Genomic DNA, 15,504 nt, shown 5'->3' with positions numbered 1-15,504 from the left:
TATAACAATATTACTAGCAAGGTGCCTGAAAGGATGTTCACTAAAATGTTGATAATGATTACCTCTGTGTTTTTCTCTGTATGGCACTGACAAAGGAGTTTTACTTTCTTCTTTCAACTTTATTATTTGAAAAAAATTTTACAATAAACAACTTTGTTTTACAAAAATAACAATATTTTTTAAATACCCACACAGAGTCTACATTTTATTCCATATCTGCAACTATTTTTTTAACTTCAATGGAACTCTTCTTATTGAGATAAAATTCACATATCATAAAATTTACCCTTTCAAAGTATACAATACATAACATTTTCATTATCCCACAAATAAACCTTGTGCCAATTAGCAGTCATTCCTCATTTTCCCCTCCCCTTTGCCCCTGCCAACCAATAATCTACCTTGTATCTTTATGGGTTTGCTCTTCTGGACATTCATATAAATAGAATCATACACTATGTGGTCTTTTGTGTCTGGCTTCATTAGCATCATGGTTTCATGCTCATCCATGTTCTGGATTAATTCCTTTATGTGACTGAATAAGATTTCATCATATGGATATACCACATGTGTTTATCCATTCATCAGTTGATAGACATTTTTGTTGTTTCCACATTTTTGCTATTATGGCCATGATGAATATTCACATACAAGTTTTTATGTGGACCTATATTTTCAGTTACCTTGGGCATACACCTAGCGATGGAATTTCTGGGTCATATGGTAACTCTTATGTTTAATTTTGTGAGGAATTGCCAAAGTGTTTTCCAAAGAGCTTGTACCATTTTACATTCCCACCAGCAATCTGTGGTATTCCACATCTGCCAATGATTTTTATTGTCTCTTTTATTATAGCCATCTTAGTGGGTGTGAAGTGATATTTCGTTGTGGTTTTGATTTGTATTTCCATAAGAGCTAACGATGTTGAGTATCTTTTCATGTGCTTATTGTCCATTTGTATATCTTCTTTGGAGAAATGTCTATTCAAGTCCTTTGTATAATTTTTAATTGGGTTATTTGTCCTTATATTGTTGAGTTGTCCACAACTGTTTTAACATCATAATGTTTTAGATTTCCATTGGAGGAAAAAAAGCCTCCAGTAAAATCAAAGCTTTAGATGGATAGAATAGTTTTTCAGGAACCGTGTAGACCCCCAGCACATGGCTCCCCATCAGTTTGAGAGATGAGGAAAATGAGCCTGGAAAAGTTAGGAAATGTGTCCAAGTTACACAGCTGAGTCTTGTGTAGAATGATGGGAAACTGGGACGCTTTACCTGGAGGAGAGGGTTGACAAAGAGACCTTGATTCCCTGCTCTGGCTCCAAAAGTCTGCCACGGACAAGAGGACTAGATTGTTCTTGTGGACTCAGAGGATGGAGACAGGACCAAAGGCTGGATTCCCAGAGGGAGACATGTCAATAAGAAAGGTCCCAAAACCAAACAAACAAAAACAAAACAAAATGGCTTCTCTGGTGGCTCAGTGGTTAAGAACCTGCCTGCCAATGCAGGGGACACAGGTTTGAGCCCTGGTCTGGGAAAATCCCACATGCTGTGGAGCAGCTAAGCTTGTACGCCGCAACTACCAAACCTGCGCTCTAGAGCCTGTGAGCCACAACTACTGAAGCCTGCATGCCTAGAGCCCGTGCTCCATAACAAGAGAAGCCACCTCAGTGAGAAGCCCTTGCACTGCAATGAAGAGTAGACCCTGCTCGCCACAACTAGAGAAAGCCCTTGGGCAGCAACAAAGACCCAACTCAGCCAAAAGATAAAATAAATTCTTTAAACAAAACAAAACAAATAATAACAACAAAAAGAAAAAAAACAAGAAAAATCTCTTGACAGTAGCTGGAGTCTAGCATGGTATAGGTGGCCTGGGAGACCCTGAACTAAGTCTGGAAGATCACTTGGCAGGGAAATTGTAGGAGACTGTAGGGGCCATTTGACACCTGGCTTCTCCAGCATCCATTTTCCCTATCCCTTCCTCCCTTCCAGCCAGGCCCCAATTCCCCTTTGAAGATCTCCGTGGCTCTGGGAGAGGAAAACTCGTTTTGGTCAAGTCAAGCAGTGCCTTCCATCTCTCTACCACCATTGGTGTTTGACTCAGGGTGCACATGTGATTAAGCTGGTCCACTTAGAATACATCTCAGAACTTTTGGTGGGAATAGTAGGCACTTTCCTTCCTCATGGAAGTAAACAAGGAAGCATGACTAGATGTGACAAAGAAAACATCTTGGGATGTGGGCCTGTTAGGATGAGATCAGCACCACAGAAGGCAGAGAGGAAAGAGAGAAAAACAGATAATATGGCATCACTGAGCTGCTGGGTCACATCTTGCCTGAAGGTGGAGGGTATCTAGATGTTACTATTTAAGCTAGTTTGAATGGGCTTTTCTGTTACTTACAACATGATGTTGCAACAAATGTAGGGTTCAGGCATCCAGTAAAGAGGTGTGGGGACTATGTAGCCTTTATAATCCCATCAAACCATAAAACTCCATGACATGTCCAAAGGTTTGATGTTGGATGGGAGTAGTCAGGTTTGGGAACTCAGGTTGGAGGCTCTTAAGTGGAAGAAAGTAGAATTTTTTTTTTGACAGGTAGACTTTACAGAGTAGGAGTGTGAAAGGTCAAACTCTGTTATAGCCATATAAAAATCGTTCAATAACTTGTGCTTGATAACTGACCCAGAGCATCTTCAGAATATAGCTGTGTGAGCCTCACCTCAGCTTCAGGGTTCCATAGACCTGGGTCCAAATCCAACCACTGCCACTTCCCCACTGGTTCTTGGCCAGTCTCTCTGGGATTCCGTGTGCTTCATCCGTAAATTGGAGATAACAATTGTTACGTTGTAAGCGTGGTGAGAAGATTAAAGCTAATGTAGGTAGAGGAAGCTCAGGTGTGGTAGCTTTTATTTAGGGCAATGATGGTTCAGAGATGCAGCTGAGACCATTAGGAAGCACAGTGCTCTTACCCCTCCAGGCTCTGACCTGGGCACCTGGTTTTGCAGATGAGGAAACTAAGGCACTGGTATGTTATGAATTGGGCCCCGACACAGAGCTGGTAACTGGAGGTGCTGGGATTCCAACTCAGGGTAACGTCATCCACCATGCTGCTCTGCCTTCAGCGTGGGGGTGGTGTGTCTGGTCCCCCGGCTGCTGGGAGCTGAGCTGCAGGGGGTGAGGGCAGGATTCCAGGTGTCCAGCAGGAGGTTTCTCCAAGACCCACCCAGCCTGTGACTCGACCCTGGGGCCTGAGGTTGGAGCAGGGTGTGGGCGAGGGTCCAGTGGGCAGCTGGGGGGTGCAGGAGCAGGAAGTGGACACTCCAGGGAAAAGTCTTCCACCTGCAGGAGGCAAGACCCCATTCAGGTGAGCATTTCCACTCCACAATTACCTACTCAGCCAGCACCACAGGCAGCTGAGACCCTCCACTCATCCTGAATGACCCCATGGCTTCCACACCTCCTTGAAAAGATAGTTGGAACGAAAATCTTTCACAAGGTCTAGAGATTGATGAAGAAAGAAGCTATAGGCCCTTGGGCAAGCTCTGCCCTTCTTGGGCCTCAGCTTCCTCCTTGCTGTAAGGGGTTGGTAAGGAAGGGGGCACAGATTTCAGAAACCCTTAGCCCTTGCCCAAGCGGCCTGTGCATGGCAAGTAGGGTGTGGAGAAAGCAGCTGTGGCCACATTGGTCCCCTGGGGACACACACCTGATGTGGATACAGCAATGTGGATACAAGTTGCCCCTCTACCCACAGACACAGAGACCTCAGCTGGGAAGGCGCTGGCCTCAGAGAGTCCCACAGGTTAACCTCAGTCCTGACCCAGCAGATTTGTCACCCGTGCCAACCACCCCCCCACCCCCCCGCCCCCAACCAGGGGCTGCTACCCAGCCTCCAGGCTTTCACTGCAAAGGCTAGAATGTGTCAAAGTTCTGCCACATGTGGCTGTGCTACTGCTCACTGCCTGGCACCAAGCAATTGGGAGGGTGTCCTGGGGGAATCTCGAAGGCCCCATCTACCCTGGAAGCCCTCCCTATCAAGGCCCGAATGAGGGCATCTGTCCTAGTCAGGGGAAGAACAAATCCCCTGTTGCTCTCTTTCTACTCACAGACACTGGGACAGGAGGGCCCCCTTCCCCTAAGAATTAAACTTGGTTCTGAGCAAAAACAAAACAAAACCCATAATTTCAAATCTGCTGGGCTTTTGTGCACCCAGTGTCCCCCGGATTCACAGCCGTGTTGTCACAACACTGTGGCTTGGTGCCATCTGCTGGCCAAGTGACTTGGGAGCTAGGGAGGGGTTCTGGTTTCGTGGCTGGGTCTCAGAGATCCCCAACCGTCTTCATATTTGCAAACCCGTCTTGTTGGTACCTTTTCTAGGGAGAAAGTAACCAATGCTCTGAGGGTTCCTGGAGGGCCCAGGACCCTCTAGAGGGAGAAGCAGCTGTTTCTTTGCTGTTCCCATAGGAGCGTCTTTCTGAACCAGCGGGAGCAGGGGTCACCTCAAAGTTCCCTCCCCAAGCTCCAGGAACATAGATGTTGGCTGAGAGGGAAGGCATACAATGGGATTCTTCCGGCTCTGGCCTCCAGCCGGCCAAGTCTGAGACCAGGTGAGCTCCCCTCTTCCCCTTTACTCTTCTCCTCTCCCTTTCTGAGCCATACCAGACCTCCCCTCAGAGGCCACATGGTGTTTGGGCCTCTTTCCCTCTCCATGCCACAGTTTCCCCACCTGTAATGCAGGAATTCCAGATTTACATCCCAGAAAGGTGGCAGCGGGAGAGGGCTCCATGTTTTCTGTTTGAGTGGCTATGAAGCGTCTTTCTGGACACACCTCCTGGTGTTTGTTGACAGGAGGTAACAGGGTATACAGACAACGATAGAATTGCTGGGGCACAAGGGACATATAGAATTACTGACTGAAAAAAAAAAAGCACAATGTAGAAGTTGAGAATTATGTTTTATTCAGCAGACTTACTGAGGACTTAAGCTTGGGATACAACCTCTCAGCTCTAAGGGACTGTTCCAGAGGGGAGCCAGAGTATATAGAAGTTTTTACTGAGGAAAAAACATGCAGCAGGACATCCAAAGATTACTGCTAATCACAAAAACAGACATCTCAAGTTAATGATTTCAGATGTATGGGATTTCTGCATATGGGAAGAGGCAAGAGTCTGGGCTTACTGAAATCATTCCTTTGATACGCACCTTAATTATCTAGGGCCAGTATCCTGTTTTCCTCCATCCTAAATCCCCTCAGGGCAGACAGTCAGGAGGCTGCAGTGTCTGATGGCTTTATGACCACAACATCCTTTGTTTACTGGGATGGCTGGTGACATTTTGTTCACAGTGTCAACATGACTAAATTAATGCCAGTTTTCCAAAGTGGTGGCACCAATTTACAGTCACATCTGTAGAGGATGAGAGTTCCTGTTGCTTCATGTGTGCACCAACACTTATTTTTGACTGATGTATACTCATTCATCCCAAGAGTACAAAGTGAACTTTCACTGTGGTTTGGGTTTGCATTGTTCTGGTTACTGATGAGGTTTGACATCTTTCCATACATTTTTGGCTGTTTCTGTAAGTTGCCATACAAGTTGCCATTTTTTCTGTTGGGTTGTTTGTCTTTCTGGAGAACTCTTGAGAGTTTTTACATATTCTAGATGGTAAACTTTTCTTGCTTATGTCTCACATTTTCTCCCAGTTTGATCTTATCTTTCCACTTTCTTTATGGTGTCCTGTTCTTTAAATTTTAGTTAGTTAAAATTAGTTTTTAGTTGCAAAACTAAAAAGTCTAGACATAGACTTTTGCCATAATCTTAGACTTATACAGAAAAGTTGCAAAAGTAGTACAAAGAATTCCTTCATATCCTTTATTCAAATTCCCCACATGTTAACATTGTACCACATTTGCATGCTCCTGTTTCTCTTTTCTCTCTCCCTCCCTTCTCTTTTTCTTATATGTATATGTTATATTATATATAAAACATACACACACAGGAACACAATCTCCCTTCTCCCCTTCCTTCCCCACAAGACACTTGAGAGTAAAGGGTAGGGGCAGAATGATGTCTTTTATGCCTAAATACTTGTGTATATTTCCTAAAAACAGGAACATTCTCTTATATATAGTCGTAAACACTGAATGAATCTCAAAATCAGAAAGTTAACACTGATACACTGCCAGTATCTGACCTACAGACCTTATTCAGATTTCTTCAGTTGTGTTAGTAATGTCCTTTAGAACAAAAGAAAATCCCATATCGTGTTATTTTCAGTTGTTGGGTCTTCTTAGCGTCCTTTAGTCTAGAACGGTATATCATTGTGTTTTATAGCACCAACAGTTTTGGACAATATAGACTAGTTATTTCATAGACTGTTCCTCAGCTTATGTTTGTCTAGTGTTTATTCACTATCATATTAAAGTAATGCATTTTTGTGTCCTTCTTAGTGCATCATACCAGGAGGCACATGATGTAGATTTATCCCATTGCTGGTAGTAGTAAATTTCATTGCTTAGGTTACCATGGGGTCTTTCAAGGCTCTCCATATAAATTTTTTCCCTTTGTAATTAATAAGTACATATGGGGAGATATTGTGGGACTTTGTAATTACCCTGTTACTTTACTTCTCAAGTCCATTAGTTTCACATACATTGCTGGTTTCCCCTGAATTATTAATATGATGGTTGCTGAATAGTGACTTTCTAATTTCATCCTTCCTTGTACGTCAAGTACTTGGCTTTCTACTGTAGAGAAGAACTTTTCTCCTCTCCCTCAATTAATTATTTAAACCCATGTAAATTTATGTAATCTTTTATTTGATGGGTTAAAATCTCTTACTGTCATTTTGATTCTTAAATTGTCTCAGATTTGGCAGGTGGAGCCTCTTAAGTTGGCTCCTGTGTTTTATGATGTCTTTTGCTCAATAGAGTTTCTTAACTCAAATGAAACTTAATTTATTGATCTTCCTTCATGGCTAGTGCTTTTTATTGCTTGTTTAAGAAATTCTTCCCTAGTCAACTTTGTAAAGATATTCTCCCGTATCTACTTTTTAAAAGTTAGAGGTATTTGTCTTTCTCTTTTTGGTCCTTAATATACCTGGAATTATCTTCTTATGTTAACTTTTTTTTTTATTAAACTGTAACATATATACAAAAAATGCTCAAAAGAGACGTGTACAGCTTGGTTTATTTACCTCTTACAGGAGTAAGTAAACAGACTCCTATAACTAGCATCTTGATCGATCAGCAGACAGAACATTCACAAAATCCCACAAGCTCTTCTTGTGTCCCCCACTTGCAATCACTTCTCTCTCCCAACCCACAAGGATGACCACTCTCCTGACATCAAATACTACTGGAAATATGGTGTGGAGTAGGCTTTCTATCAATCAGGGTTTTTCAGAGACACAACCAATAGGAGACAGATAGTTGATAGAAAGACACACAGGTAGACAGACAGTTATGTTGAAGGATTTGGCTCAGGTGATTGTGGAGTTTGACAAGTTCAAAGTTTGTAGGACAGGCCAGCAGTTCAGAGACTCAGGCATGAGTTGATAGGGCCATCTTCAGGCAGAATTTCTTAAGGATACCAGTCACTGGATTAGGGCCTACCCTAATCCAGTGTTATCTCATCTTAATTTGATTACATCTGCAAAGATCGTATTTCCAAAAAAGGTCACATTCACAGATCCCTAAGGGTTAGGACTTCAACATAGCTTCTGAGGGATACAATTCAACCCATAACAGACTCCAATTTAATTTTTTTCATCTGGATGACCAACTGATATGCATGATGCATTCACTAGTACCTCCTTTCTTCACTGGCTTGCAACACCACCTCTAGAGTCCATTAAGTGGACATGGAAGTCTTGAGTCTGTTTCTGGGTTCTCTGATGGTCTGTCTAATGGTATGTTCTTGAGCAAATACGCACATTGTTCCAGTTACCCAGTTCCCTTCCTTCCTTCCTTCCTTCCTTCCTTCCTCCCTCCCTCCCTCCCTTCCTTCCTCTCTCTCTCTCTTTCTTTCATTTTATTTATTGGCTGTGTTGGGTCTTTCTAACAGGACTACACATCTGGTGGAATGGGGTTTCTCATTTTGTTTCTCTTCTTTAGGACTTCTAATGTCTTTGTTTTTCCATATAAATTTGAGAAACAGCTTGTCAACTTCTACACACCCAAACATTGGAAATTTGACAGGAATTGCACTGAGTCTGTGGATCACCTCTCTCCTCCCAGGAAGCCTTCTCTCCTCACCAACCCCAAGAGGCTCTCTGACCCCTCTGGGTTCACAATCTCCCCACCCTATTCTATAGATGTAATTGGGCCTCTTTGGCTGGCCTAAGCCCACCAAACCCCACCCCAATGCTGCCCCTGTGGTATATTCCTTTTTCAAGTCCCCCTCACATGTTTCCTGTGTGTGTGTCCATGTCCCAGACCCCCTAAGAAGACCCTGAAGGAGGATCTGAGTGCTGCAGTTCTCCTGTCTCCACCCTCCCCACCGTAGGGCCTAGAACAGTTTCCTGGGAATCCACAACCCCAGCTAAGGGCCCTTCCTCCTAGTTACCACTCCCCTCCACAGTTGATCAATACAGCAGCCAGTAGAACCCTTAAACTTACATCAGATTATATCCCTCCTCTGTTCCAGATCCTCCCATGGTTCCCCAGATTATCCAAGGAAAAGCCCAAATCCTCATTATAGTTTTTGAGACCCTACCCCATCTGCAACTCCTACGCACTGCCGCTCTGACCCCATCTATTGCTCTTTTCCACACTCACTCTGCCTCAGCCACTCTGGTCTCCTTGCTGTCCTTCAGGCATGCCAGGCACAGGGACTCTCAGCTCAGGGACTTTGCATTTGCTATTCTCTCTTCCCCTAGCTATGCCCCTGGCTTGCTCCTTTACATCCTTCAGATCTTTGCTCAAATAGTATCTTTTCAGTGAAGTCTTCCATGACCACCCAATATGAAAGATATAAAATCTTAAAAGTTCCCCTCCTCATACTCCCACGCTCCTTTCTCTGCATTTTCTTCTTACCATAGCAGTTACTGCCGTCTCATATACTGTATATTTTTTATTTGTGTTAATGTCTATCTCCCCTCATTAAACTGTAGCCTTATGAGGGCAGAGATCTTTGCCTGTTCTATTCAACAGTGCCTAGAACAGTGCATAGGGCGCAGTGGGTGTTGAATAAATATTAATTGAATAAATGAACTAGAAGGGAGGGAATCCGGGCCTAGCCTGGACTCTTTATTCACATGCTGGGAGACTTGAGTGGCCTACTCCCCAGTCTAGGCCTCAGTTTCCACATCAGTAAAATGGATCCACATTGATAAAATGGGGGAGGAGTCTGTGTGTCTTTGAGGTCATTCCAATTCTGACCAAGGGTTGTCTTGAGAAAGGGGCGAACTGACCTGGCTGAATGGGGTGTTTGCTGCCCCCTTGTGACAAGGCCTACTCTTCCCCAGTTCTAGTGAGTCTTGGACTTCCCCAAACTCCCAACTCTGTGTCTCTGTGAGGAAATATGTGCATTAGGAGGGTATCCCTTACCCCAGAGACATCCTTTCTGCTATCTCATCTCCACTGACCCATCCTCACCCCATTGCCTCAGTATTCAAGGCCCCCTTACAGGACCTCTTGGTCTTTGATGCCTCTCATGCCAACTGCCCTTCATATCACTGAGACTGTGTATTAGGGGCTGAATTTTGTCCCCCAAAATTCATATGTTGAAACAATAAGCCCCAGTACCTCAGATTGTGACTATTTGGAGATGGAGTCTTTAAAGAGATAATTAACATGAGGTCATGAGGGTGGGCCCTAATACAATATGACTGGTGTCCTTATAAGAGGAGATTAGGACAGAGATGTGCACATAAGGAAGACTAAGTGAAGACACAGGCAGAAGACATCCACCTACAAAACAAGAAGCAAGGCCTCTACCTAATTTTCCCTCTAAGATAAAGACCTCCTAGTACAAAACAAAACTGATGCAAACTGTGGGGGTGGGGTGAGGTGGAGTTTTTGTTTCTCTGTGGAAAGTTTTTCCTTTTTTTTTTCTCATTCCAATTATAAAGGTAATTAATTCAAAATTTTTTGAAAGGTACAGAAAATATAGACATTGGGCTATTTCCTTACAGTGATTTCCTATTCATGGGGATTTTTAAATATATTCATAAGCATAGTATGTTTGTAATTTTGTATCCTGCTTTATTCATGTAGTATCTTACAACTATGTTCCTATGCACTCTTTGTTTTTTTTTTTGTTTTTTGTTTTTTTGGCACATGGGCTTAGTTGCTCCGCGGCACGTGGGATCTTCCTGGAGCAGGGATTGAACTCATGTCCTCTGCATTCGCAGGCGGATTCCCAACCACTGCTCCACCTAGGAAGCCCCCCCATGCACTCTTTTTTTTTTTTTTTTGTAGGAACCACCTACACCCCAGAGCACTTTATTAACACCTTATTGCTTATGCAGTTAGACACTGATTGAGCTATACAAGTTTCCTTGTGCCTAGTCCCAGGTCACTCTGTGTAGTTTCCCCAGGCTGTTGGGAGCTGGGGCACGGCTAGAAAAGGGCAGGACCCAAAGTGGGAAGGATGGTACCTTCTAGGAGCTGTAGAGGGGGCAGTGGGCTTTGGCAGCCCTTAGGGTGAGCAGAGAGGTCAGGAGTGTAGGCTTAAGCCAGGGCCCAGGGGCAACATTCCCTGAGATAAGTCAAGCCCCAGTCCTCTCTGAGGTTTCCAGAACAAAGGCTGGGTATGGAGAGTGCAGGAGGCATTATCTCCAGTCTGCTGGAGCTAAGGGAGCATGGCAGAGGTCTGGGTGATTGGCGTGTAATCTGCAGCAACTGGGCTTTCTTACATGACAGTGGGGGGCAAGTATCTGTTATGGGGGAGTCATGCACCACGGCTGGGCTGGAGCAGACAGCACCAGGCCTGGGGTCAATGGGTCTGCTGGGGTGACTGCAGTAGGCAAGGAAGGCCAACTGCTGCCTACACCCCACTTTAAGCAGCCGCATTCACACAGGATGAGGCAGGGCACCTCCCCCATCAGGCATGGTATAATTTCTTAGGCCCATGAACTGATGTGCCCCTAATTCCTCAGTCTGGAAGAACTTGTGGGGGTCTAAGAGTTTCCTTAACCAAACCCAGCTTTCAAGTCTCCCGGGCTTATCCCTCCATCCACCTAGCTTCAGAGACTAATGTGGATGTTCTCACTTCCCCAGCTTTTCTCACAAGGCACTTGTTACAGGACTGCTGAAGGGAGGGGTCAGCACTGGGAGGTGGCTCTGATGGTGGCACCCAGTCTACAGGTCAGGAATCAGGGTGGAGGTGGTGAGGGGCTAGCGACTGCCATAGTACAGGCGCACAGCCAGGCCAATGAGCAGCGTGGCCTGAAAGAAGGCAGCTGTGAGCTGAAGCCGCAGCAGGGCTGCTGAGAGCACGGCATTGACCACGAGTGAGCAGGACACGATGAAGAGGTGTGTGATGCTGCTGCCGTGCTTCAGGACCGCAGACATGAGCAGTCCGTTCAGCGCCTGGCTCAGCACTACGAGTGCCGCCCATCCCGAGAAACCCTCCAGGGGGCCTTGGCCGGGGCTGCCACCTGCATGCAGACCAAGGTTCAGGAGCACGCCAAAGTGTAGAGAAAGAGGTTCTGAAGTGCCAGGGGCAGTCGCTGTCGCTTCATGAGCAGCTCTGTGTACACGGAAGACAAGCCTGAGATGAGGCAGTACACAATCAGAAGCAGCAGTCCCAGTGGAGTGATATGCAGGGGCATGGGGCCTGCAGCTGCTGCTGAAGGGGGCCCAGGAAGGGTGTTCCCAGGGTCCTGGAGGCCACCAGCTGCATAGCAGGCTGCTGCTGCCATCAGCAGCAGCAGCGCTAAGCCCTGGCGTGCAGAGAGGCGGTGTCGGAGGCAGAGACAGTAGAACAGGGCTGTGCTTCCAATCTTGAGATTACTCAGCACCTGGTAGGTGCTGGGGTCCATGTAACGTTGAAGGTAGATCACCAGGTTGTTGTTGGCACCGTACAGCAGGGCTGACAGTGCGAATGGGGCAGCCTGGCGCCAGGGTGGGGTCCCCTGGGGCCATGCTTGCCAGCCTACCAGGAGGGAGAAGGCGCACAGCAGCAGCTTGGTCAGTTCAGTCAGCAGTACAGCTGAGGAGGGTCGGAAGGGCACACGGCCATCCACATGGCACAGTGCCAGCAGTGGGGCATGGGCACCGTACATGGCAGTGGACAGGAGGAGCATCAGGGTCCAGCGGGCCTGCCTGGGACGGCCCAGGCCTGGCACACCCCCGTCCTCTACACTCATGCCCAAACCAGATCCTGGGTGGCCTGCATAGGGGGCAGTGGGGATTGTGACACATTGGGGAAAATCAAGTCATGGAGCTGGCTCCCAGGAGGGAGGAGCCTTGGTACATCGCCAGAGAGAAGATTGAGAATCACAGTCAGCTGCAAACTCCACAGTAAGGGCTAGAAAAGGAAGGGGCTGGCGGCTCTAGAAGCCACCTTCCTGGGGCCAGTCCCATGGGGCTATGGAGGCAAGGAGTCCAGGGGGCTGGCTGATGAGCCACTGGCCACCCTCTGCAGGGAGGGAAGCAAGGCTGAAGGTGGTGGGAAAGCTGGAGACAGCAAATGGGTGAACGCCGGGGAGGCCAGATACGGCATCTGCGGTTGAAAGGTCTCCACCTGCAGGCCCCAGCTGCTCATCCTGCCTCCCCCATGGGATCCAGAGCTAGTCGGGCCCCTTGCGCAGTGATCGAAGATAGTCCCTCAATGTCTTCTCCACATTGGGCACGGCATATGCTTGAGTTGCATAAATGCCAGTGCAGGTACCCACAGCAAAGCCCAATACTGCTGATGCCCTCAGTTTGGCCACCACACAGCCAGCCAGGAAGCCCTTGAGGAATGGGGAGGACAGGAGCGAACCATCCTGGCCTACACCACTGTTGACTTCGTCTTCCACACGCTGCTGCAGGTGCTCCAGCTGGTTCTTGAGAAATGCCAGGTCCTTAAGTTTGGGCAGAGAATCCTTGTCATCCGCCATCTTCCTTGCCATAACCTCCCCCTATGCACTCTTTACAAACATCATTGTTGTTGTTTTAAAGAGGAGTGGGGTGTGACTGGTTGTTGTACACTTCTTGGTGCCATATCCCTTTTTTTTTTTAATAAATTTATTTATTTATTAAAAAAAAAAGGAAACAAGGCTTCAGAATAAACCAACCCTGCTGAGACCTTGATCTCAGACTTTTGGTCTTATCCTCAATTCTTCCACCTCTGAGCAGGTGACCCCAAGCGGTCCTCCAGAAACAAGCTAAGATGCTGGTAAATTTTTCTTTTTCCTTAAGAAAATTACCTGTAAGGTCTTACATTTTTTTTAAAATAAATTTATTTATTTAGTGGCTGCATTGGGTCTTCATTGCTGCTCTCAGGCTTTCTCTAGTTGTGGTGAGTGGGGGCTACTCTTCTTTGCAGTGCGTGGGTTTCTCATTGTGGTGGCTTCTCTTGTTGCAGAGCACAGACTCTAGATGTGTGGGCTTCAGTAGTTGCAGCAAGCGGGCTCAGTAGTTGTGGTGTGCAGGCTCTAGAGTGCAGGCTCAGTAGATGTGGCACATGGGCTTAGTTGCTCCAGGGCATGTGGGATCTTCCCGGCCCAGGGCATCAAACCCATGTCACCTGCATTGGCAGGCGGATTCTTAACCACTGCACCACCAGGGAAGTCCGTAGGTCTTGCTTTTTTTTTTTTTTTTAAGTTTTTATTGTGGTAAAATATACCTAACATAAAGTTTACCATTTTAGCCATTTTTAAGTGTACAGTTCACTGGCATTAAGTACATTCACATTATTGTGCAACCATCACCACCATCCATCTCCAGAACTTTTTCATCATTCCATCTTGAAACCCTGTACCCATTGAATATTAATTCCCCATTCCCTCTTCCTCTCAGTCCCTGAGCAATTATCATCCTACTTTCTTTTTTCACAAATTTGACTACTTTCAGTTAACTGATTTAAGTGGAATCACACAACATTTGCTGTTTTGTATCTGGCTTATTTCACTTAGTATAATGTTTTCAAGGTTCATTTCTGTTGCAGCATGTATATATCCTAACTTCCTACCTTTCTAAGGCTGAATAAAATAGTTCAGTGTATGTTATACAACATTTTGTTTATCCATTCATCTGTTAATGGACATTTGGTTTATTTCCACCTTCTTGCTATTGTAAATAATACTGTTTGTGAACATTGGTGTACTTGCATTTTCTTTTTCTCCAATTGGCATGAAGTAGGTCCTTGATTGCAAAGGGGACCTGGGCCCTTGGTTGTGGATGAACCCTATCTTCTGAGCCCAGATCCCATATTCCATCACATATTCTCTTGAACAACATAAGGGCATCTATATCCAACTTAACACAGACAGCACTGAACCTTTGCTTCTCTCTTCCAAACCTGTTCCTCCCCATTTTCCCATGCCAGTAAACAGCCGTGGAGCCATCCAGCTATACCAGCTAGAAACTTGGAAATAATCTTTTATTCTCAATCCCTTACATCCATTCACCCCAAGTTCTGACACTTTTTTTCCAAAACATTTCTCAAATATGCCCACATTTCATCTCCCTTTGCCCTAACCTGGTTTCACTTGTCTTCTGGAATACTACAAAAGACTCCTCACTGATTTCCTTGCTTCCATTTTTGCTCTATCTAACATACCATTCTCCACTTCATTTGTTTTTGTTTTTTTTAATTCTTTATTTATTTATTTATTTTTTTTTTTTGGGGGGGGGGTACACCAGGTTCAATCATCTGTTTTTATACACATATCCCCGTATTCACTCCCTTCCTTGACACTTCATTTGTTTTTAAAGCTAGGTAATACATACATGATTTAAAAATCCCTGCTCTACAGGTCACCTCTTCAGAGGCAATAACTGTTCTCCGCTCCCTGGTCCCCTTCCAGACAGTCTGAAAGGTACTCACGTGGCCATATATATTCATCCCCATGCCATCAGAGGCAGGAGACAGATGGGCCCCCAGGGCAAACGGTCTGAGTTTATTCCCTGTGGACCGATATGCTGAGACAGGAATAACAAGACAGTTGGGAGAGGAGCCTGGGCCCTGCCCAGATAGAAGATAAGAGACCACATATTCCTCATTCTCAAAGTCAGGAGACCTGCCCTGACTACACATGCACAGAAAGCCTCCTTGGAGGTCCAAACGGGACTGATGCCAAGAGGCCAAACCTACCCATAGGCCTCTCCAGTGGAAACCATCTTGGCTAAGACATGCACGCGCACACAAGGGAAAATCCTGAGATACACCAAGTATGGACGTTGAACCAGGCAAATCAAAATGACTGGTCAAACGAAACACGGAAGAAATGCCCCATGTATGTGATTTAAACTGCCACAAGGGCGCAACTCTCTCTCTCTGAGTCTTCCCATGTGTCTATCAGCACGTATTCTGCCCTTTTTTTCTTTTCCTAACAAATACTTCACTTGTTTTACTA

General features: G+C 45.7%; 2 protein-coding genes across 2 annotated transcripts; both read right to left on the bottom strand.

Moving 5' to 3' along the window:
• Positions 1-11,161: 11,161 nt before the first annotated feature.
• On the bottom strand, positions 11,162-12,309 carry LOC130835252 (probable UDP-sugar transporter protein SLC35A4). The gene is given in 2 exon segments (XM_057706686.1): positions 11,162-11,634; positions 11,637-12,309. Coding segments are annotated over 2 exon segments (972 nt in total). The 3' UTR covers positions 11,162-11,335.
• Positions 12,310-12,587: 278 nt separating this feature from the next.
• On the bottom strand, positions 12,588-13,048 carry LOC130835312 (SLC35A4 upstream open reading frame protein-like). The gene has a single exon (XM_057706800.1). The coding sequence runs from the start codon at positions 13,042-13,044 to the stop codon at positions 12,733-12,735; it is 312 nt and encodes a 103-aa protein (XP_057562783.1). The 5' UTR covers positions 13,045-13,048; the 3' UTR covers positions 12,588-12,732.
• Positions 13,049-15,504: the final 2,456 nt, after the last annotated feature.

Source organism: Hippopotamus amphibius, chromosome 13, assembly GCF_030028045.1.
Source record: "Hippopotamus amphibius kiboko isolate mHipAmp2 chromosome 13, mHipAmp2.hap2, whole genome shotgun sequence".
NCBI lineage: Eukaryota > Metazoa > Chordata > Mammalia > Artiodactyla > Hippopotamidae > Hippopotamus > Hippopotamus amphibius.
This window is presented reverse-complemented; position numbering and strand designations above follow the sequence as displayed.